At 40.5% G+C, this 24977-nt stretch overlaps 1 protein-coding gene across 1 annotated transcript; it reads right to left on the bottom strand.

Annotated features, from left to right (window-relative positions):
* Positions 1-5736: 5736 nt before the first annotated feature.
* On the bottom strand, positions 5737-23786 carry IL26 (interleukin 26; the record flags this gene model as incomplete). Its single annotated transcript, XM_079937011.1, has 5 exons — positions 5737-6208; positions 6296-6361; positions 23166-23300; positions 23474-23530; positions 23616-23786. The coding sequence occupies 5 exons, from the start codon at positions 23784-23786 to the stop codon at positions 6122-6124; spliced, it is 516 nt and encodes a 171-aa protein (XP_079793137.1). The 3' UTR covers positions 5737-6121.
* Positions 23787-24977: the final 1191 nt, after the last annotated feature.

Genomic DNA, 24977 nt, shown 5'->3' with positions numbered 1-24977 from the left:
GAGATCTTTTCTGGTAGGTTCCAATCTTTTTCATCCATGGTGGTTCTGCAGTTAAGTGTGATTTTGGTGTGCTTGTGAGAGGGGATGAGCTCAGGGTCTTTCTACTCTGCCATCATGGCCGCTCTCTACTCTTCACCTTGAATTTAATTTTTCCTGCAAATTGATTTTATTGACTGTTTCCAGGAAGTGGGATACTCCCATGTCATAGTTGTGTGGCTTTTTTTTTTTTTTTTTCTTTTGCGGTACGCGGGCCTCTCACTGCTGCGGCCTCTCCCGTTGCGGAGCACACGCTCCGGACACGCAGGCTCAGCGGCCATGGCTCACGGGCCCAGCCGCTCCGCGGCATGTGGGACCTTCCCGGACCGGGGCATGAACCCATGTCCCCTGCATCGGCAGGCAGACTCTCAACCACTGCGCCACCAGGGAAGCCCGTGTGACTTTTTTTAATGGATGACCCAAGGCTTTCCTCTGCAATAAAAATGAGGCTGTTACCATTGTTCTGAAAAAATGCTCCAGGAATTTCTTCTCTGTGGAATTCCTCTTAACAGGAACTCAGACCAAGGTTTTTGTTTCATGGGATAAAATTTCCATGATGTACTTAACGCTGCTCTTCCTAAACCCAGGCCTCCTGCAGCAGCAGTTTCTTCCAGCCCCTATTTTTATAATTTTTAAAAACCCTAATAAAGTATAAAAGAGAGAAGCAAGGGGATGACGCCGAGAAAACATGGCCCCAAGAACTCAACAAGGATTCATTATGAATAATTGCAGATTCAACTGGAAGAGACTAAGTTTTAACTACTATAAGCACACAAAACCATGCCATTTGAGAACAGGTGGGAAAACGAAACTGTTTACTGGAGAAGAGATTAGGTGGGAGGAGATGATGAAGCTGAGATGGAAACAAAAGGAAATGATGGATGTCTGCAAATATTTAATGTGGGGCTGCATCACCTGATATCCATTCTCCCCCCATTCACAGTATGGAACCCTCAGTTTTTAGCTGGATGCATGGCTACCCCAAATAAAGGCTGCATTTTCCACCTTCTTTGCAGTTGGGTGTGACTCTAAGTTCTGGCCCTGGTCTGTGCACACACAGGGTGTATGTAACTTCCAGCTTGAACCTTTGAGTCTCCCCTCCCCCAACATACCTCCTAAGTAACCCACCTGTCCTATGGAAGATGGGTCACAATTACTCTAAACCCCAAGTTTTGGAACTAGGAAAAATATATGACAAATTTCAGGAGGGTAGATTTCAGATCAATATAAATAATTGTCTGATAGGCAAGATTATTTGGAGAGAGAGGGGACTTTTCCAGGAGGTGGTCTTCCTTAATTGTAAGGGGTCAAGCATACGCTAGATGGGAACAGTGTTATAAAGAAGGTTCCAGTATAACACGCAAAGTTGACAATGCGCTCTCACTGGTCCTTTCAAATTGTGCGATTGTATGCTCCTATGAAGTCCAAATTTCAAGGCATTTCTGTTGGCCCAAAGGAGATACTAGAATCTCACTGACGTTTATTTTTCTGAGTCCTGGTTTACTACAAATCCGTAGAAAATGTAAAACCCTACAGTCATCCTAAGCTATTTCCTCAGCACCAATCCCTCCTCAACCAGTTGTTCACTGAGTTTTATCAGTTTTACCTCCTCAATATCTCCCAAATCCATTTCCCTTCTCCAGCCTCACGGCCACTGTTTTTTGTCCATCATTCCATTCCAAAAATACTTCCTGAATGCTTGCTATAGGACAGCACCATGCTAAGCACTGAGGACATGATGCTGAATAAGACTTAGTCTGTGTCTTCGAGGAAGAGATAAGGAAGCAAATTGAAAGTTACAATACGATGTGGTAAACGTTATGCTATGCAAGAGACATAGAACACAGCCTGGGAGTTGGGGCTGGGAGGAGAGATCAAGGAAGGCTTCCTGGAAGAGGCAACACCTGAGCAGAGTCTTCAAGGCTAAATTACCTCAAACTTCGCCTCCTTAGTGCAGTGTGTCCGACCTCCACCCCACTGCACCTTCAACATAGCTCCATTACTGGTTATATTCTACCGTGTGATTGTTTACCTTCCTACCTCCCTTCCTAGATCCTAAATTGCTAAAAGAAACTATGAGTTTTATTGATAATTATGACCTCAGCCATGACCACACGACTAGCAGATAGGAAGCATTCAGTAAATGTTTACAGAATTGATTGGTTTTCATTTTAGTTTTTAGTGAACAACTCTTAGTCCTAGTGAAGGAATCGATCCTCCTGACTTCTTAGGGTGTGTGGTAATCCACAGCACAGTTCCGCATCTGCTTTTGAGAGTTTCTGCTGTTCCTTCCCATCAGCCTGACTGAGCTTTCGCTTTTTGTTCCATCCACCGTGTGTAACCTCTCGAGAAGCCTCCTTAACCATGACTCCCATAGCTTCCCTCCCTGGGAAGCCGCGTGGACCATGGCTACCTGGACAGGGTGGGCTGACAGGACAGGAGCAGGGCTGTACTGCCATCCCAGCATCCCCTGTGGAGAGCCATAGTCATCGGCCCCATGGAATGACTGACTGGGTGAGCGTGCTTTCATACCTCCATCTCTGGAAACAATGACAGGCGCTCTGAAACCTGTTTGAAACCTAAACATCGTGGCTTGACTTCTTCTAAACTGGTCTCTGTGGGTAGGTTAAAATGATCAAGTTCGAATTTCCAACTATTTCTCTAAGTTGGACCAGAGTGAGGCAGTGGAAATTCATTACTATGCAGTGTTTCCCAATGTCTGAAGCACACTCCACCTGGGTTTTGCAAGATGATTCTACATGGTACACTTGTGAACATGTTTTAGTTGAGAACGTATTTAAGTTGAATGACCTATTTGAATAGTCATATATGTATTTACAGTTACCTCTTATTTGGGGCAAGTAAAAAAGTATGCTGATTTAAATGCTTTGTTAATGTAAATAATAACATAGATGTTCTTAGAGGACTTGGGTTGGAAAACATTGTTATATCACAGCCTTCAAGTTTCATGCCAACCAGTGAAGATTATGGCAGCAGAAATGCCAGAGCTGAAAGAAACCTTGGAGGCTATCCAGTCCAATTTACTACTTTATTCACTTAACAAATATTTTGGGGGCACTTACCATGTATGAGGAGCAGAACTGCAGTGAATCCGAGAGGGACAGCCTAGAGGGAGAAACAGATATTAAATCTACAGAAGAATTATAATTATGACAGGTTCTGTGAAGAAGTAAAGAGTGTATGAGACCATTAACAACAGGATGATGTTTCAATAAAATCATAAAGGTTCAGGAGAAATGAAGCAGGCAGAGCAGGGCTCGGGGTAGTAGGGGCAGGTGGTGGGAGAGAAGAGAGTGTGTGAGGTCCTTTGAGGGCACGTGTCTGGAGTAAAGAAAGACCTCAGTCCCCCACTCTGCAGATATCTGTACAGATCACCCATGGTAGCTAGTTTCAATCAGGATCCATCCAGAAACGGAGGCCCAGGAAGTGAACTAGCCTGACGTTGGTCACACACCCTAAGAGCAGCAGGGCCAAAGCCTCGGTCCATGCCCTCAAGAGCTCACACGTTCACCATGTGCTGATGTAGTGCCCCGCGTTCAGACCCTGATCTGGGTGCTGGGGACCCTCCAGAGAACAGAACAGACAAAAGTCCTGCCTCGCAGAGCCTCTATTCTGACATGGCGGAGACAGTCAGTAAACAAACAAGTCGGTACAAGCATGCCAGTGCGAGAGAAGTGTTTTAGAGAAAAGTGATGAGGGAGGAGGTCGATGTTTTGTATGGATGACCTGGAGGGAGTTGGGACTAATCGGGTCTCTGGACCACACTGAGGGCTGTGTCCACCACTCCAGTCTACTCACGGGTCCTCAGGCTCGTTCTGCTCTCCCTGTGTTAAGAGCAGATTCGATACCCTTAATTCTAATTATATGCTGTCAGACAAAACATTTTAATAGGAAACATAGTCTCCTAGGTATGATCCAGGAGGGATCTGCTAGAAGGAATCTCCTCCTATGAATGCTGAAGGGCTTGGGCATTATAGAGCATCTCGTGGGTGTTTGGGGGTATGCCGCCATTTCCCAAAATGCAGCCATCTCTGGCTCTGGTAAGGTCCAGAGTGGGACCTGTAATCAGAGGGAAGCTTTCACCCTGAGCCCACGGTGATCCCACCAAACACGGTTTCCTCCCTGTGCACAAGGACAACAGCTTCTCCCTCCTTAACTGCCTTTTCAGAATACCAGTCTTTACTCAAACACACTAAGACCACGCTTTTTCCTTTGGTATCTGAAAAACGTTTGTGAAGAGGCACCAGCACGTGGATGTTGGTTTTCTGCTCAGTGATGATGTTTAAATTCCTATTGTGCTTCAGCAGCCTTTTGACTCTTCTGGGCAAACGGAAGAATTTGGGAAACAATCCAACAAATAAAAACATTGAATCCAATCACCCCAGAGTACTGTGGAACACAGATAAAATTTTATCCTTAAGGACCTAAAGTTGGCAAATGAACATTTCACAGCCCCTCTAATACCCAGCGTCCCTCAGTAATGGAACACGTAAGAATGCTTTGTAACCAAGATGGAGACTCCCAGCTCTGTGGAAGTACAGCACAAACTCAGCTGTGAGGGCGCCTGATCCTGGAAACCACCGAGGGCCCTGAAAGTGGGGCAATGAGAGGCCGTGGGTGCACCACTTCCTCTCAGGTCCAGGGGAGAGCCAGGGGGTAGATTCCTGATCCCCAAGATGCCAGCTCTTCCAAATGTTTCTCAACAAAGAAGGCTGCCCCATTACTGATGGCCTAGGAGCCTGCACTGGGAAGCCCTAAATCAACAGCACGAAAAGAAGACAGAGTCCCCCAGTCTCCCCACCGCCAATCCCCTCCACTCACCACACGTTTCCCTGCCTGTGGATTTGTGTAATAATGAGGTCCCCAGTAGGATAAGACATGGAGCCGCGGAGCGTTGCTGGGGAAGGCAGAATGGAGAAGGGGCAGAGAACAAAGAGGTAATTTTGGACTATGAGATAAACCAGGAGACGATAGTCCCAGGTGAACAGACTAATGACCATGTGATTGAAAAGAACTGGATGGTGGGAAAGCAAAGTAGAGAGGAGCTTCCAAGGATGAAATCCACAAAGGCCTTCGGGAAGCCCCGCCTACTCATATCACAAAACACCAAGTCCTGGTGTTGTCTGTGTGCAGCAGAGGCACAATGGGTGCTTTGTGGAAGCAAACTGGCCATCACACAAATTGCTGTCTGAAACTGCCCGTGCCTACAATGCCGAGGCAGGATCCGTTTAATGCAAAACAATGGTCAGGCAATATGACTCATTCAGCTGAAGGGCTAGCTGTGTGGGTAAGGGTTTTAGATAGTAAGGGAAGTTTCCTGTGGTGAACACTGAGCGGCCATTCAGACTTCTATTTGGCCTCTACCAACTTTCTTAATTGTATGGTGCCCGGAAGGAACATAATCAGCTTCGGCATCACTTCAACCTGGTTCATTGTAGTCTGTGTAGCTTGGGTTATCTGTCAAAGGTGTTTCTAGTAAACCATTCCAAGCAGTTAGTTTACATGTGTGTCCTGTTTGATCTGATCTGGTAGTTACCCATTGTACTCAATGAAATTCTAGCATACTGTCCTAAAAAGGACATCCAGGAGAAAGAAACACAGCTTATTTCATTAAAATCAAAATCTATTAGGGGCTAAGTTCACACTGGGCATAATTAATAATCACCAAGCCCTTAAGTAGACAGTAATCATATACACGGCAGCTATGTAAGTCTCAATAACATCATATTGTATCCCAGAAATCTGTCGTTTTCTATGCACAAATATTACATGATTTAATTCTGGTTTTACGCCTTTAGATTAAACTCATGCAATGCACTTGGGAATGACAAAATATGTTCAGGCTGAAAACATTCTTTGAAAATACAGAAAATGTGCATATTAGTGACAACTTACTTACCTCCAAAATTTTATTACATTAAAGTCCTCTAGTCTATTCTGAATCATCTAATTTGCTGTTAGTACTATGTACAAAATTTTAAAAAGGAAATACACTGCTTTAAATTGATTTCTGGTTGTTCTCATTATATTTCAAAATAACAGTCAATCCACTTGGCTTCTTGCATTACTTAATGCTTTCCAGAAATTGTTTAATCCAGGAAAGAAGAATAGCCAGTTCACTGACGGCTTTGTAGATTCCTTTCTTTCCAATCTGCGGATAAAGTGGAAATATTAGAAGCAGAAATATTTCACATTTTAAGAAACAAAGCATTCAAAGACAAGAATTTGGAATACTTACCTCATAAAATTTTCTTTTCATCTTGGTAATGGATTTCATTTCTCTAGCTGATGAAGCACAGGAAATCTAAGAAATCAGAAGTAAATACAGAAAATATTGTTGAAAAGGGGCTAATAATACTCATTCTTCCATTCACTCAATCAACATTTTTTGAGCAGGTATAATGTGCTGGGCATGACATACACTGGCAAATATATAGTACCTTGTCTCTGTCCTCACAGAGCTTATAGTTTCATGGGGGAGAGAGATGATAAATAAGAAAACAAATGAAAAATTAAAATTTCCAAATTACAATTAAAGCTGTGTTTGTAATGCATAAAATCTATGATAGGAATTTACAGCTGCTTTCAATGGGGTGGTCAGAGATGGTTCTTTCAAGGAATGACATTTAAATTAAGATCTGGAAAAGGAGAAGGAGCCAGCTATATGAGGAAGTGAAGAAAGAAAATAGGGGTTTGGGGAGGATGCAAAGGAGAGAATAACTCAGGTAACCTGAGTGAAAAGTGTGCAAATGTCCTGAGGCAGGAAAGACCTAGTGCTTTCCAGAAACTGAAAGAAAGAAAGCATGGCTGCAGCAAGAGAGATATGGGAAGCATAGGAGATGTGAGAATGACAAGAAAAAAAATTATTTTTTGAAAAATCACCCTTGCTGTTATATACATTGCACAGTACAATATTCAGGTGTTGATTGCCAGGAGAAAGCACCAGGAAATTAATATTAGTTTCTAAATTAGGAGGAGGAGCAAACTAATGTCTTGAGAAGATGGCTTGTACCTCGGCAGGGGGGGAACTGCCAGTCTCCTTTGAGGAGGTGAATTTTCAAACCCCATCTGAGCACAAGAATTGCTTAGGAGTCAAGTAGGAGGAAATTCTTCATCATCCTTTTTACTCCACAAATTTCCATAAGGTTAAATAGAGAAAAGGGAAGGGAATAAAAAGGTGAAAGTGTCTAATTTATCTACTTAGCTTTTACTCATAAAACCTTAGCGCTGGAATTGACCAAGGACATTATATGGTTCAATTGTTCTCAATTTACATAAAAGGAAACCAAGGCCCAAGGTGTCCCAGGATGTCCTGACCTTGTGATGAAATAGTGTCGGTGCATCAATAAAGATAATACGTAATCAAAACTCGAGAAATGGAAGCAGCTAAATGACAACACCTATTAAAACAAATAAAACACGGCCCACAGGTCCCTTTAGACCAGAACACAGAGGAGAAGAGGGGACAGGGGAGGGGCAACATTCAGGTCTTTCTCTTATCAAGAGAAAATAACTGAAACGATTTGACAGTTATCTCCTGAATGCTGTTGCCCGGGCCTAAAGGTGGTGATGTTGTCATGACTCTGCCCAAATGGAGACTCTACCTTCAGGTCAGACCCCGTGTAGGAAGAGATTCTTCCTGGAAAGGGGCTTTCATGATGAGGCACAGAAGAGCTGCAGACACAGAATATTCGGGTGAAGGTTTAGTCTGCAGGACTCACAAGTGCTGGACCTCCCTGTGATAAGAGCCGTGGATTTTTTTTTAACATCTTTATTGGAGTATGATTGCTTTACAATGGTGTGTTAGTTTCTGCTGTATAACGAAGTGAATTAGTTATATGTATACATGTATCCCCAGATCCCCTCCCTCTTGTGCCTCCCTCCCACCCTCCCTATCCCACCCCTCCAGGTGGTCACAAAGCACCGAGCTGATCTCCCTGTGCTATGTGGCTGCTTCCCACTAGCCATCCATTTCACATGTGGTAGTACATATATGTCCACGCCACTCTCTCATTTCGTCCCAGCTTCCCCTACCCCCGTCCCCGGGTCCTCAAGTCCATTCTCTACATCTGCATCTTTATTCCTGTCCTTCCCCTAGGTTCTTCAGAACCATTTTTTTTTTTTAGATTCCATATATACGTGTTAGCATACGGTATTTGTTTTTCTCTTTCTGACTTTCTTAGCTCTGTACAGCGGACTCTAGGTCCATCCGCCTCACTACAAATCACTCAGTTTCGTTCCTTTTTATGAAGAGTCGTGAATTAAGAGGACACTTCCTCCCACACCAGATCCTGTGAGGCAAAAACAATGCAGGCAGCCAGTGTCAGAGCATACTTTCAGAAGGAATTCATTCCTTCACTAAACAAGCATTCATGAAGTGTCTACTAAGTGTCCGATCGTGTGTTAGGCACTCAAGACATAACAACGAGCAAAACAGAGTTAGTGAATAGAAGAGTGGTGGACAGGAGAATCAACAAAACACAAGACCCATATTAGAAGATAAAAAATCCAGCAGTTCCAGGAGCTTTCCTTTTTATCCCAATTCCCCTTCATGTGACGACAGAACTACTAAGAAGATTGTTAGATAAAAATAATAGCAGTCAACATGTATTTTGTTAGTATTATGTATCAGGCACTGATCTGAAGGCTTTAGTGATATTAACTCATTGTCCTCACAACAACCCTATGAGGTAAGTACTATTTTCATCCTCATTTTATAGATTAGGAAAGCGAAGCATAGAAGTTAAAATTCTGCCTATTTTCACATAGTAAGTGGCAGAGCTGAGATCTGAAGTATTCTAACTCCAGAGTCCAGGGGAAATGTTGGAAATGCCTCTAAAAGACTAAGCTGATTGGCAGAGAGAGAGAGAGAGAGAGAGAGAGAGAGAGATTTCAACCTGAAAATGGACAATGTGATAATAAACAAAAGAAGAAATCCTCTGTGCGTTTGTGTGTGCGCATGTGTTTCCCTTTGTTCATTTGTTTTACAGATTGGAACTGCAAAAGCAAATTCTAGAAATACCAAGTCTAGTTCCAACCAAGTAGAGTAGCTATGGAAAAAATTTAGAGAATTCTGCCCATTATATTTTAAATGGAGAGTTTGATCAGATGCTAAATCCTTCTAGTCAGAAATTATCTAATATAAAAGTAATTGGCATGGACATATATACACTACCAAACGTAAGGTAGACAGCTAGTGGGAAGCAGCCGCATAGCACAGGGAGATCAGCTCGGTGCTTTGTGACCGCCTGGAGGGGTGGGATAGGGAGGGTGGGAGGGAGGGAGACACAAGAGGGAAGAGATATGGGAACATATGTATATGTATAGCTGATTCACTTTGTTATAAAGCAGAAACTAACACACCATTGTAAAGCAATTATACTCCAACAAAGATGTAAAAAAAAAAAAATCCGTATGGAGGAAAAAGGTTTATTTTAATAAACTGTCAAATACTAAAAAAGGAATTGGCCCAAATCTTGCAACTGGGAAAACAAAGATGACTTCACAAAGAGAATCAATATCTGCTGATTCCAATACACTCGATCAAAGTTCTTAGATGCGAAGATCAATCACAAAGCACCAAATCAGCAAGTCACAGGGCACAGCATCAGATACGCTTGTGTTGGGGTTTAAAGATTTCACACGGAAAATGGGATACCAAAGAAGCCAACCAAATTCTGGACGTTACAGAAGCTGAATATCATGAAGGCATTCCTGCTGACTAGGCCCTCTGCCCAGAGAACATGGGTCTGCAGCGTCTCCCATAGCATGGTGGGAAGTACAAGAAAGGCTTCTGACTTCATCTAAGGTACAAGCTACCCCAAGAAGAGCAAGGAGAGTAGAAAAGGAGAAAAACAAGGTCGGGCAAAAAAACAAACAAACAAAAATCAAAACAACAACAAAAAAATCACTTAACAGTGCCAATGTTGCCACCAGAGTTCCATGGGTTTATGGGATGCTTTCTAGCACCTTGACTCCTAGTAAAGAGCTGATGCAAGAGGTTTTCATTTTCCTCACTTTTGTAAATATGTCTACAGACCTAGTAGGACAGCCTGATTTTACTGCTGTAATCTAGATTGCTTTGCTTGGAAGGGGGAATTTACGAAAGAATGATTTCCTTTACCTTATATTTCAGTGTATATAGTTCCATTTGCTGAAAGCAGAATGCACAACCAAAGGGCAGCAGTTTTTTTCTAAGAATGGCTGAATGATTTGACAAACTCAAAAAAAGCAGACACGATCTAGACTAGAGGCAATTTATTAGTAGGGCTGGAATAACCAGAGACAGGTTCAAAAAAAAAAAAAAAAAAGTGTGAGATAGTCATGGAATAACAAACACAAAGCAACAGGCTAATCATTCATCATTAAGTCAATACATTTTTATTGCATGCTTACTATACGCTAGGCATGAAATACTGTCTCTGCCCACATAGCAGAGATTTATTTAATTTATAAAAGTAACTTTCATGGTGAAAATTGCCTTGGGGCACAAGAGATGGCTCATAATCTACTGACAGTGAAGCAAAATTACAATACTAATTGATAAATACTGTGATTTAAAACAAACAAACTGCTCTGGCGACAGAGCAGAGGCAACCCAACTGTGGGATGCCAGAAGACTTCCAGAAGGAGAAAACAAGTGAGTTGCATCTTGAAGGGTGACTAAGATGGAGTGGGAGAAGCAGAAAGAAGGGACAAGTAGGTAGAGGAGGCACGATGTTCCAAGGCTGGAGAGAGCAGGGATGATTTACACACCCTTTGGGTCTCAGCTGAAATCCTCAGGTTCAATTATCTATGATATGGTCCCCAACCTCATATATCAATTATACCCCAACCCCAACCTTATATGTCAGTTATACCTCAATTTAAAAAAAGAATGAATCCATGCAATTTTTCACATGAAATGGTAGAGCTATGCCCCATAATTTTGACAGAAAAGTTATATATCATTAACCAAGGAAGGAATTTGTCAGAAAAGAGATTCTATAATATTATAATTAGAAAATATACTTACCAAGATTAAAACCAATGATTCATAAATGATCTCTTTATCTTTCAGTTAAAGTAATACTGTAAATAAAACTCTAACATTAGGCACTAAAAATGTACTTGATTGTTTAAGAGAACCACTCCGTTGGAAATTGTTGAGAAAATGTAATTGGAAGAAAATTAGTGTTCTGTGTATGGAAAGCAATAAGAAAAGACAGTAACAATTTTACAGAACTACTACTTGTCAGGTGCTTTGATATATTACCTTACTTAATTCTTCTAACAACAACAAGATGAGATTATTGGTATTGTTGAAAACAGGTTTAGGACTTTGCACTTAATGAAAGAATAAAACAGAGTTTGTCTCACTTCCTACTTCTGTTTATCAGTTCAATCAATTGCAATTTTTAAAATATTTGAAATTATAAGGCGAAATAATTGGCAGTGCTTCACAGCTTGATAAGCTAGTTGCAACTGAGGATACAAATTACTTATCAAACATCCTACGGGAATTGGAGACACAAATATTCTATTTGCCAAGACTTACCAGACTTTAAAGTTAATTACATACAATTAATGTAAAGAAATGGAGCTCTTTAATTACCAATTACTATTCAGGCTCTTAAAATGTTAATTAAAGTAAATGATGAACTCTTGAAAGCTAATGTCATTTTTTTCAGTTTCAACTTTGATCACTAGCAATTAGGCCAATTATTTTATGAATTCAACTAAGCAACTATTAAGTTCCCTTTCAAGTCTGAGAGTCTTGAGTTCTATAAGAATCTTTAAAATGTCTTCTAACATATACCAACTTTCCAAATACCATTAGGGCAAATACCGTGGTTAACAAAGATTAAAAATAAATATATTTATGTTATCCATAACTTTTTTCTTTAAACAGTTATACACCTGAATTACCCAAATCAGACTAATATTTTTTTAATTTTTCTTTTATATCGGAGTATAGTTGATTAACAATGTTGTGTTAGTTTCAGGTATACAACAAAGTGATTCACTTATACATGTATCTATTCTTTTTCAAATTCTTTTCCCAATTAGGTTGTTACAGAATATTGAGCAGAGTTCCCTGTGCTATATAGGTTATCCATTTTATTCTTTTTTTTTTTTCAGCATTTAAGCACAGATCTGTGTGACTTTATATATTTATTTTTTTGGCTGCACCCTGCCTGTGGCATGTGGGATCTTAGTTCCCCGATCAGGGATCGAACCTGTGCACCCTGCATTAGGAGTGTGGAAATATGTAATATTTTATTAGGTGCTGCAAAATTCTTAGAATGTTCTCAGAAACAATAAGATGACATTCAAATACAGTGGTACTGGGATTCCAGACCTTGGAGTCTATCACGAAAATCACTGTAGTTTTGTATCTTAAGAGTGGCTCGAAAAGACGCCAGTCTTAGTGGACTTATAAAGAAATCCCAAAGGCAGGTAGCTTACAGAATCAGAAAGACTTCTCAAAAATAAAAAATAATTTAAATCCATGAGTTAATAATGAAACTAAGAGAAAATAACAACTCATTGATCACCCTGGAAGAATGTTAGAAAATCAATTCCTTATATTCAAAAGTGGGAAATAAAGAAAAAGAATTACATGTTTATTCTGCCTGTTTTATATGATAAGTTCCTCAGGACAGCCAAATAGTAAGGGGTAAGTTCTCTTTACAGAATTATCCCCACTTATAAATAAAGTAGGCGTAATAGAATCTTAAAAGCATCATTTTTCAGTTTTATGAATTAATAGATCAAAACAATAATTATCAATGTCTGCTAACATAGAAATAGAGGCCATATAGTGCATTCTAGAAGCTAAAAGAAAGATTGATCATGTTATGTAGGAAAAGGGAAAATATTAAAAAGACCAAATTCAGACTTCTAGAGATAAAAACTACAATGGCTAAGTTGAAAAATATACTGAATGGGACTAAAGCAGATTAGATACTACAGAATAAAAGGTTTATAAACTTGATGATATAGCAATAGAAGCTATCCACAATGAAACACAGAAAAACACGGAAAACAACACAGAATCAGAGAGCTGTGGGACAATTGCCAATGGCCTCATGTATATGAAAATTAGAATTTCAAGAATAGAAGAGATAGAAGGAGGTACAGAAAAAAATTTTTTCTTAAAAAATAATGGCCCAAAACTTCCAAATTTGATGAAAACTATAAACTCACAGACGGAAGAATTTCAATTGACTCCAAGCACAAAAAGCATGAAGAAAACAAACCAATGCACATTATCATGAAATTGCTTTAAACAAGTAATAAAGAGCAAATCTTTAAAAAGAAAGAAAGCCATAAAAAAAAAGATATGACATAAGAACAAAGATAAGAATGGGAGAAGATTTCTTGTCAGAAACAAGCCTGGAGACAATGGAGCAACACCATTTAAGTATTGGAAAAAAAACCTATCAACCCCAAATTCTATATTCAGAAAAAATATATTTAAAACAGAAAGAGGAAATAAAGGCTTTTTTCTGCCATAAAAAACTGAATGTATTCATCACCAGTAGAACTGTACTACAAGATCTGTTAAAGGACAAATGCTGGAGAGGATGTGGAGAAAAGGGAACCCTCCTACACTGCTGGTGGGAATGTAAATTGGTGCAGCCACTACAGAGAACAGTATGGAGGTTCCTCAAAAAACTAAAAATAGAGTTACCATACGATCCAGCAATCCCACTCCTGGGCATATATCCGGAGAAAACTCTAATTTGAAAAGCTATCTGCACCCCTATGTTCATAGCAGCACTATTCACAATAACCAAGACATAGAAACAATCCATTTTTTTTTAATGGGCAAAATATTTGAACAGACGCTTCACCAAAGACAATATATAGATGGTAAATAGGTAAATCAAGAGATGGTCAACCTCATTAATGATTGGGGAAGTGCAAATTGAAAACACAATGTAATACCACTACACTCCAGCTAGACTGGCTAACATTTTTAAACACTGACCATATGAAGTGATAGCAAGGATACTGAGCAATTTTAACTCCCACACACTACGGGTAGAAATGTAAAATGATTCAACCACTTTGGAAAACAGTTTAGCTGTTTCTTACATAGTTAAACCTACACCTAACCTATGATCCAGCCATTCCACTCCTGGGTGTTCACCTAAGAGAAATGAAAATATCTCTCCAAACAAAGACTTGTATATAAATATTAATAGCAGCTTTATTTGTGATAGTGAAAAACTGGGGAAAAAAAAACTAAATAGACATCAACAGATGAATAGATAAATTGTGGTATATCATTACAATGGAATACTACTTGGCAGTGAAAAGGGAGAAGTAATTGATACACTCAATAACATGAATGAATCTCAAAATAATTATGCTGGGTGGAAGAAGTCAGACATTAGAGAGTATAACACATACATAGATTTTCCTCAATTTACGATTGGGTTAAGTCCCGATAAACTTATTGTTAGTTGAAAATATTGTAAGTCAAAAATGCATTTAATACTCCTAACCTTCCAAACTTCATAGCTTAGCTTAGCCTACCTTAAAAGTGCTCAGATGGGCTTCCCTGGTGGCGCAGTGGTTGAGAGTCCACCTGCCTATGCAGGGGATATGGGTTTGTGCCCCGGTCCGGGAGGATCCCACATGCCGCGGAGCGGCTGGGCCCGTGAGCCATGGCCACTGAGCCTGCACGTCCAGAGCCTGTGCTCCGCAATGGGAGAGGCCACAGCAGTGAGAGGCCCGCGTACCGCAAAAAAAAAAAAAAAGTATCACCAAAAATAAAACATCCACATAGAATCAGAGTATTTTAAAAATACTATATACAATTTATAAAGAGGCTGTAGTAATCCTTACTCCTTAATATTTTCTCCAATTATTAAGATACAAAATAAATAATTGTTGGATTCTCTAAGTTATAGAGAATTTGTATCATAGATTTTGTATCATAATTTGTATCATAAATTTTGCTGTTTTTTGCTATTTACAAGTTTTTTTGGGGGGGGGTGGTTTTCAGAAGAGCAAACACCAATGCTTATGGCGGGCATAAATTCAAATCCCAAGTAAGTGAACACATTAAACAAATTACTATATGCCAAAATTCTGTATGTAAGTTAACTGTCTAGAGCTCTGGAAGCAACATCATAAATGCAACACTGGTTTTTTAATCAACCCCTCAGAATCCTATTTATCCTAAAGCCTCACATAACCAAAGCATTATTCTAGAATTCTGGGTCTTGGAAACAGGGCCTGGGCCATTTCCTCCTGTTTCCAGATCATGGAAGAAGCCTTGGACCAGTTTTGAAACGTGTCGAGGTTCTACAGAAATAGAACCTGCAGAACTCGGGGCCCCTCTCAAAGTCCCTCCTTCTTGAAAACTTACCTGCTCCATCCAGACTCTAGTATTTCTGCTCTGAAACCCCAGGGCTTTGTTAGCACTAATATTATGGTGCTTTTCCTTTCTTCCTCTTATAATTGTTTGTGAAGTTACCTTGCCATCCCCTTCCTTCTGCCTAGAACCCTCCTACCAACACACACACACACACACACACACACACACACACACACACACACACACACACACACACAGTGCAGAACTCCTAGAGGGTAAAGTCTGTGTTACTCATTTTTCCCACAATACCCCAAATAGCAAGGGCAACAGGGGAAATACAAAAAGTGTTAATTATTTTCTATGTATTGGCTGTTTCTATATTGACTATATTTAGTGTCCCCCTTTTTTTTTTTTTGCGGTACGCGGGCCTCTCACTGTTGTGGCCTCTCCCGTTGCAGGGCACAGGCTCCGGACGCGCAGGCTCAGCAGCTATGGCTCACGGGCCCAGCCACTCCACGGCATGTGGGATCTTCCCAGACCGGGGCACGAACCCGTGTCCCCTGAATCGGCAGGCGGACTTTCAACCACTGCACCACCAGGGAAACCCTAGTGTCCCTTTTTGACTAAGAAAATATCACATCTCAGAACAGTCCAACCAGAGCAGCAGAGAGAGGGAAGATGAGCAATATTCTCATGAATATTTTTTTCATCATTAATCGTTTTAAAATATTTTCCTCATTAGTGTTTTCTTATTAAAATGTTCTTTTTCAAAAACTCTTCATGGACACATCTTTCAAATTATTTCATAAGTTATTTTTTCCTGACATATTGTTTATGGAAACATGCTTCATGAATATAAATATATTCAATGACTATATTCATTTTTTTAAAGAACAGTTAATTAGATATAAAGTTGTTAACTAGGCAACTAAAAGGGTAAAGAGAGACATCATAGAGGCAGTAAATGCAGGAAGCAGTTACCATCTCCAGGATGGAGGGAACAAAGGGAAGAGGTTGAAAAAAAAAATGGAAATGAGAGCGACCTGTTTGCCTTTTGCGGTGCAGTCATCCTTGACTCAGAATCAGCACATCTAGGGGGGTGTCTGCATCCAGTAAAAAATGAGATGACCCAGATTGGGTTATAGATGCTATTTCTGGTTTTATTTTTATTTTTCAACTCCAAATTCTATAGACCAAGACATGGATTTAGTCTCGGAATCCATTCCTAGAAAGTCCACCCAAGTTTCAGATGGTTAGAGAAACAGTATGAGAGAGGAGAGCTTTAAAGCAACCAGTAGAACCATTGGGAAGGGGGAGAAAAGTTTTCTGTAACTTGCAAAGCTTTGATTCATTGCCATATTCAAGAATTAATTATAGCCTGAGGTCCCTGGAATGAAGAGAGAAAAGAGAAACAATATGACAGTTACACATCTGGTGGAAGGCACAGCTGCTTCTGCTTAGGAAAGCTGCCTGTATCCCTGTCTCCCCGAATTAAAGCAAATGGTCAAAAAAGAAGAAAAGAAAATATCACATGTAAATTAATGTCACCTACTTCACATTTTATAACGTCTCCCTCCTAAACTCCGCCCCAACCACTAATTTAGAATTCCACACAGAGCAAATGCTCGGTTAATTTATATTAAACAGATACAAGCTTCTGTGGCCAAAAATATAAACTTATAATTGGCAGAAAGATTAAATGCAAGGCCTATTATTAAAATTAAACCTATTTCCCTAAAGCAATGTCTGTGGAGACTTTCTAAAGCTCAGGCTAATCCTAGACTTTTTTTACAGTTTCACAGAGGTGGTTGGTTTACTCCAGCACATAAATGCCTTAGCTTGTGAGACAAAGTAACTGAAGCTAACAAGGGTTGTCTTGGAGTGGGAGAACGTAGGAAGGAAAGCCCAGTTAGGTGGCGCTGCGGGTGGTTGTGCTCATATTTGGCCGCAAGGGGGAGCCAGCCGCTTTGGAAAGCCTCCACGACCAGCCTGAGAGGTACCGCCTGCTCCCATCGCGCTGTGGTCCAAGGCATTGAAAAAAGCATCTCTTGACAGATTAAGGTCCCTTCAGGAAATAACTTCTCCCAAAACAAATCAAGGAAAACCAGAGTTCCTAGATAGCTCTATGTTTTCTAAGTTTTTCATCTAGAACATTGCTTGGTTTAGGTTATAACTATTATGTGTTTTCTAGCTATTTGAACTGAAGAACCAAATCAATGGTCAAAACAGACATGGCTTTTGTTGGTTCCAGGTGTCCAGATATATTGTACTGTATCAGGCAAGGATTTCTAGTGCCTTGTCATCATTACCAAAGTTCATTTAGAATAATATTACATTAAATTGTATGGCTAGTGCAAAAGACAGCACCTGCACAGAGGAACGAAGGACACTAGCAAAAAGAAAAACAGAAGGTGCTTTAAAAAGTGGGGGGATGGGGTCTCTGAAGACAATCCTCGTCTCCAGATACTGAAACAAAACCAGCTCACTGTTCCTTAGGAAGACTCCATTTTGGCCTACAGTGACTGCCATAGGTCTCATTATTTACCCCAATATCAAGTCCTTCAATGGATTATTCTTACTGGGGATGATAATGACCTAATCAGCTGGTGGTAAAATGAAATATAAAATTACATAATCGTACAACTTAAATAAAGAGACTATACTGATTCGGGTACCGGGAGCCTGCTGAGCTCCCAGGCCGGTTCCCTGCCCTCCAAAGCTCCCTCCAGGCCGCGTGGGTCCTTGAGGGCATAGGAGGGAGGCCAGGGAGATCCGGAGAGGCAGGCGGGAAGAGCCATCCGGGAGGAGCGGGCGGGGGAGTCTGCTGAGCTCCCAGGACAGTCCCCTGCCCTACAAAGCCCCCTCCAGCTGCACTAGTCCTGGGGGCATAGGAGGGAGGCCGGGGAGATCAGCAGAGGCAGGTGGGAGGGGCCCTCCCAGACCAGAGGAGCAGGAGAGGAGAGGAAGGTGTTTGCCCCGCCCACTCGAGCCCAGGAAGCCTGCTGGGCTCCCAGGTGAGGTCCCCTGCCCTCTGAGACCAGGGCTGGGGGGCACGCCTGGGCCCCTTCTGTTCCTTGAGCCTAAGCCCCACCCTGCACATCCCCCAGGTCCTTTTCCAGCCCTGTGGGTCCTGAGCATTGGCCCCACCCACCACCCAAACCTCACCCTTGCTTAGGCCCCGCCCTCCACAGCCAAGGCCTTCCCCCCCCCTTTTTTCTTTTCCCGCCTACTCTTTTTTACTATTGTGGTACTGATGTACCTTCCAGTTGTTGATTCATCTATATTTTTATTTTTATACTCTTTCTAACATATAACATTAGTTTTCTAGTCTAATTTTATTTTTTACTTTGTTATTGTTCTTTTTCTTTTTTTTCACACCCCACGCAGCTTGTGAGATCTTGGTTCATGAGCCAGGGTCGGGCCCAAGCTCCTGTGGTGGGAGCTCCAAGTCCGAACCACTGGACTAAGAGAGAACCTCAGGCCACAGTAGAAATGCTACTGTGGAGTAGCAATACTCATATCAGATAAAATAGACTTTAAAATAAAGACTATTACAAGAGATAAGGAGGGACACTACATAATGATCAAAGGAGCAACCCAAGAAGAAGATATAACAATTATAAATGCTTATGCACCCAACACAGGAGCACCTCAATACATAAGGCAAATGTTAACAACCATGAAAGGAGAAATCAACAGTAACACATTAATAATAGGGGACTTTAACACCCCACTTACACCAATGGAAAGATCATTCAAACAGAAGATAAATAAGGAACACAAACTTTAAATGACACAACAGACCAGATAGATCTAATTGATATTTATAGAACATTCCAACCAAAAGTGCAGATAGCCATGGCAATCAGAGAAGAAAAAGAAATAAAAGGAATACAAATTGGAAAAGAAGAAGTAAAACTGTCACTGTTTGCTGATGACATGATACTATACATAGAGAATCCTAAAGATGCCACCAGAAAACTACTAGAACTAGTCAATGAATTTGGTAAGGTTGCAGGATACAAAATTAATGCACAGAAATCTCTGGCATTCCTACACACTAACAATGAAAAATCAGAAAGAGAAATTAAGGAAACACTCCCATTTACCACTGCATCAAAAAGAATAAAATACCTAGGAGTAAACCTGGCTAAGGAGGTGAAAGACTTGTACTCAGAAAACTATAAAACACTGCTGAAAGAAATCAAAGATGACATAAACACATGGAGAAATATACCATGTTCTTGGATTGGAAGAATCAATATTGTGAAAATGACTATACTACCCAAAGCAATCTACAGATTCAATGCAATCTCTATCAAACTACCAATGGCATTCTTCACAGAATTAGAACAAAAAATTTTACAATTTGTATGGAAACACAAAAGACCCCAAATAGCCAAAACAATCTTGAGAAAGAAAAACGGAGTTGGAGGAATCAGGCTCCCCGACTTCAAACTATACCATAAAGCTGCAGTAATCAAGACAGTATGGTACTGGCACAAAAACAGAAATACAGATCAATGGTACAGGATAGAATGCCCAGGGACAAACCTACGCATATATGGTCACCTTATCTTTGATAAAGGAGGCAAGAGTATACAATGGAGAAAAGACAGCCTCTTCAAAAAGTGGTGCTGGGAAAACTGGACAGCTACATGTAAAAGAATGAAATTAGAACACTACCTAACACCATACACAAAAATAAACTCCAAATGGATTTAAAACTTAAATGTAAGACCAGACACTATAAAACTCTAAACATAGGAAAACATAAGAGGAACACTCTTTGACATAAACCACAGTAAGATCTTTTTTGACCCACCTCCTAGAGTAACAGAAATAAAAACAAAAATAAACAAATGGGACTGAATTAAACTTAAAAGCTTTTGCACAGCAAAGGAAACCCTAAACAAGACAAAAAGACAGTCCTCAGAATAGGAGAAAAGATTTGCCAATGAAACAACAGACAAAGGATTAATCTCCAAAATATACAAACAGCTCATGGAGCTCAATATCAAAAAAACAAACAATCCAGTTTAAAAATGGGTGGAAGACCTAAACAGACATTTCACCAAGGAAGACATACAGATGGCCAAGAGGCACATGAAAAGATGCTCAGCATCACTAATTATTAGAGAAATGCAAATCAAAACTGCAATGAGGTATCACCTCACGCCGGTCAGAATGGCCATTATCAAAAAATTTAGAAACAATAAGTGCTGGAAAGGGTGTGGTGAAAAGGGAACCCTCCTGCACTGTTGGTGGGAATGTAAATTGATACAGCCACTACGGAGAACAGTATGGAGGTTCCTTAAAAAACTGAAAATAGAACTACAAAATGACCCAGCAATCTCACTACTGGACATATACCCTGAGAAAACCATAATTCAAAAAGAGTCATGGGGGGCTTTCCTGGTGGCGCAGTGGTTGAGAGTCCGCCTGCCGATGCAAGGGACATGGGTTCGTGCCCCAGTCCGGGAAGATCCCACATGCCATGGAGCGGCTGGGCCCAGAGCCATGGCCACTGAGCCTGTGCGTCCGGAGCCTGTGCTCTGCAACGGGAGAGGCCACAACAGTGAGAGGCCCGCGTAGCAAAAAAAAAACAACAAAAAACAAACAAAAAACAACAAAAAAAGAGTCATGTACCACAATGTTCATTGCAGAATTATTTACAATAGCCTGGACATGGAACCAATCTAAATGTCCACTGACAGATGAATGGATAAAGAAGATGTGGCACATATATACAATGGAATATTACTCAGCCATAAAAAGAAACAAAATTGAGTTATTTGTAGTGAGGTGGATGGACCTAGAGTCTGTCATACAGAGTGAAGTAAGTCAGAAAGAGAAAAACAAATACCGTATGCTAACGCATATATATGGAATCTAAAAAGAAAAAAAATGGTACTGATGAACCTAGTTGCAGGGCAGGAATAAAGAGGTAGACATAGAGAATGGACTTGAGGACATGGGGTGGGAAGGCGAAGTGAGAGTAGCATCAACATATATACACTACCAAATGCCAAATGTAAAATAGCTGGCTGGTGGGAAGCAGCCGCATAGCACAGGGAGATCAGCTCGGTGCTTTGCTATGACCTAGAGGGGTGGGATAGGGAGGATGGGAGGGAGGCTCAAGAGGGAGGGGATATGGGGACATGTGTATGCATATGGCTGATTCGCTTTGTTGTGCAATAGAAACTAACACAGTACTGTGAAGCAATTATACTCCGATAGAGATCTATTAAAAAAAAGAGAGACTATACTATTCACTGTCTTAATAAGATGACCTTATAAGTTAAGTATAGAATACACCAAAGATAAGTGGTGACGTTTCCATTATTTCAGGCAAGGGAACTGGCCCAGAGCATTCTCTCCGTGTTCTGCCAAGAGGTACCAGTTTGTAATTTTTATGCTTGTTGTTATTTTAATGGAATAGGAGAGTTCATGGAAAACTATGCGACCCAAGTCCCAAACAAGGACGTAACTTAAACACAGACTAAGCAAAGAGAACATAAATTTGTTGAATTTTTTTACCTAACTGAGCAGCTCACCCTCACAGAAATACCTCTGCACTATAGACTGGAATTTGGGTTACTGAGTACTTTCATGGACCACAAGAAAATGATGCCCTAACTCTTAAACACTAAAACTCCACTCGCAACTGCCCAGAGTTCAAGTTCCCGTAGCCCTGATGCCCAAGGGTAGAAAGCTCGTTTCCTTCTGGCAACCGCAGGACTGTGATAGTCATCAGCAGCCCACAGCCCAGTTTGTACCACCTTTAAGTACAACCACAGGAGGCTTGAGAAAGCATACTTGGAGCCCAAACAATGTCACAGAAAAGATTCAACACTTCCCACAAGCAAGCCAACTAATACTGCACAGACCCTGGCCTGGTTATTTTGCTTTGTTTTGTTTTTCTGTACCAATCTTTAATATTGTGGATGCTTTTACAGAAAAGTGTGTTCACTTTTACCTTCTTAATTAATTCCCCATTGCTTAGGGTGACAGCAACCACACTGCGGCATCAAATAATTTAGGTACCAAAGAAGACACATTTCTTTTTTTCATTTTGTTTTGATTGAGACTTTGCCTTATACAGGGTACAACTCTAAAAACTTATATGAAAATAAGATTAAAAAATCAATCTAAAAGCTCTTATCAATATGGGAAAGAGAGGAGGTGACAGGAAGAGAGAAGAAAAGAAAGACAGAGGGAGGAAGGAAGGGAGGAGAAAGAAAGAAAGAAAGAAAGAAAGAAAGAAAGAAAGAAAGAAAGGAAAGAAGGAAGGAAGGAAGGAAGGAAGGAAGGAAGGAAGGAAAGAAAGAAAGAAAGAAAGAAAGAAAGAAAGAAAGAAAGAAAGAAAGAAAGAAAGAAAAAGAGAGAGAAAGAGAGAAAAAAGAGAGAGAGAAAGAAAATATCCTAGAATAGCATTTGGCACATAGTTGGTGCTTAAGAAATATTTGTTAAATGAATGAATGAATGAGTTAGGAGTCACATAAAGAGAGAATGATTTGAAAAAACAGATATTCATTTGAGAAGCACCTCCTGTCACTTTAGCTCTCTTCAACATGTTTTCTGTGCCATTCCTTAAGAAATAATACATAGTGGCATTACAAGTTATACAGAGTTATTTGATACTGTTTCCCTGGTGATGGACTCTCCATTTGGACTACAAGCCAACAATTAGAAAACCCCTTTACCCACTCTTTGAGTAAAGACAACTTCCTACATGCTGTTTTCTGGATAGATGTCTGGGATCAAATTCACCTTATTTGCTATGCATACTTGCACAGTGGCTCAATTTCTGCCTAAGGCTGTGAAAGTCTTCCACAAAGTGTATTTCCTTGCAAACTTGTAATTGGAGTTTACCAAAAACATCTTCCATGAAAAAGGACAGTAGTTGTTCTTGGAGTCTGCAGTTTTTCTATAAATAAGATAGAATAAATTGCATAAGGTAAACTATGAGTAACTTTCGTAAAATGACACTGAAGCATCCCCCGATTATTACTTCATGACCATCTGGAAAAAATAAAATGCAAGGAAATAAAAGCATCCAACAAGTAGAAACGTGAGAAAGAAAAAGACCCTCTGGCTTACCATAAATAGCTTTTTTGTTTTCTTTTTTAATAACTGTACTTTTTTTACGCGATCTTCCTACAATAAAACAAAGAGAAATAAGATTTATCCAGAATTTCAAACGTCCCTTTGGTCATCATTCTAAGCAGAGCCTAATACTTACTGGAATTGTTGCTTTGAGCCTTGCTGCCTTGACATAGAGCGTATCAACAGCTTGGGACAGTGTTCCCCTTGGGTAGCAACTTGCGGCGAAGGAAGATTGCTTGTGCTTGGCAATGGCAAGAGACAGAGTGACAAACATCAACCCAGACCTCAAAATGCAATACATCCACATTTCCCTCCACCCCACTCCGGGCTCATGTCACTCACGGAAGCCAGACAGTTACTCGTGTTGGTTAGATGAGAGGATAACCTAGTTACTTTAGCCCTCAAGGTTGCCTCTCCAATGAGATGCTGTGAAAGATAACTTACAGTTTAGAGAGAGGAAGATCACTTCAGTTGTTCTATTTTCTTAGAGCTTGCTTCATAATCAAAAAACGCTGACCACATCATCTGTGATCTTAAGTAAAAGCACAAATTTACCAGTAAGGTTGGGGCCCTGTTTCCCAAAAGAATTCAGAACCTCCGCTGCACTTCACAACAGATTTCAGTATTTTAAAAGTCATGTCATGCTAGTAAGAGAACTTGTTCTCCAGGATGCCATGTGATTTTTTTTTTTTAAATATGAAAAAAATCTCCTTTTCTAACAAGTAGCCCAGGAAAATTTGACCAAAAGGTAGAACGAGCAGCCCTGGGAAACCTGCTCATGACCTCAAAGGGGTTTGACATTTAGCCTTTGCCAGATCCTTCACCTGCCCCCCTCTTCCCTCAGAAGCCATCGTTCTGCAGCCTGGCATCAAGACCCAAGTCCTCAAGAATTTTTCCAGCTCGGAAATTGCAACCCCCCCCAACATATTCAAGACTTTTTTGAACCTGGACCCGGGATTAAGACCTACAATTTAATAGGTTCTCTATCATCTCTGTCCTAGCTGACCACCCACACTTTTTCTTTAACTCTAGACTTCCAGGAGAGTGCCAACTCCTTACCTTTTCATCTTTGAATCCTCAATGCCTACCACGATGCCTCATGTAAAGAAGAAGCATATTCAGCACTAGATGAATTGTACTTCCCTTCCCACATCATGAGATGCTACTATAACTGCTTTGTTTCTTCATTTATTCCATTAACAAATTTTTATCAAGGATCTGTCTACAAAGAACAGTGCTTGGTACCAGGGGACTACGTACGAAAGCAGGACTCCCATCCTCAACTCTGTCCCAATTCTTCCCATGGTGATAAATATGGTTCCTTTCGTGTAGCATCCCCAGGATAAGACGTGGACACAGCTCAGGATCATATACTGAGAAGCAGAGCTAAGTCACCAAAGCGCTGAATGAATGAAGCCAACATCATCCCAGGCAAGTTAACGCGAGGACTCTGGTTGTGAGTAAGTGATTCATCAAAACTAGGCAGCGTCAATAAAGC

This window comes from Stenella coeruleoalba (assembly GCF_951394435.1).
Source record: "Stenella coeruleoalba genome assembly, chromosome: 11".
Taxonomy (NCBI): Eukaryota; Metazoa; Chordata; class Mammalia; order Artiodactyla; family Delphinidae; genus Stenella; species Stenella coeruleoalba.
This window is presented reverse-complemented; position numbering and strand designations above follow the sequence as displayed.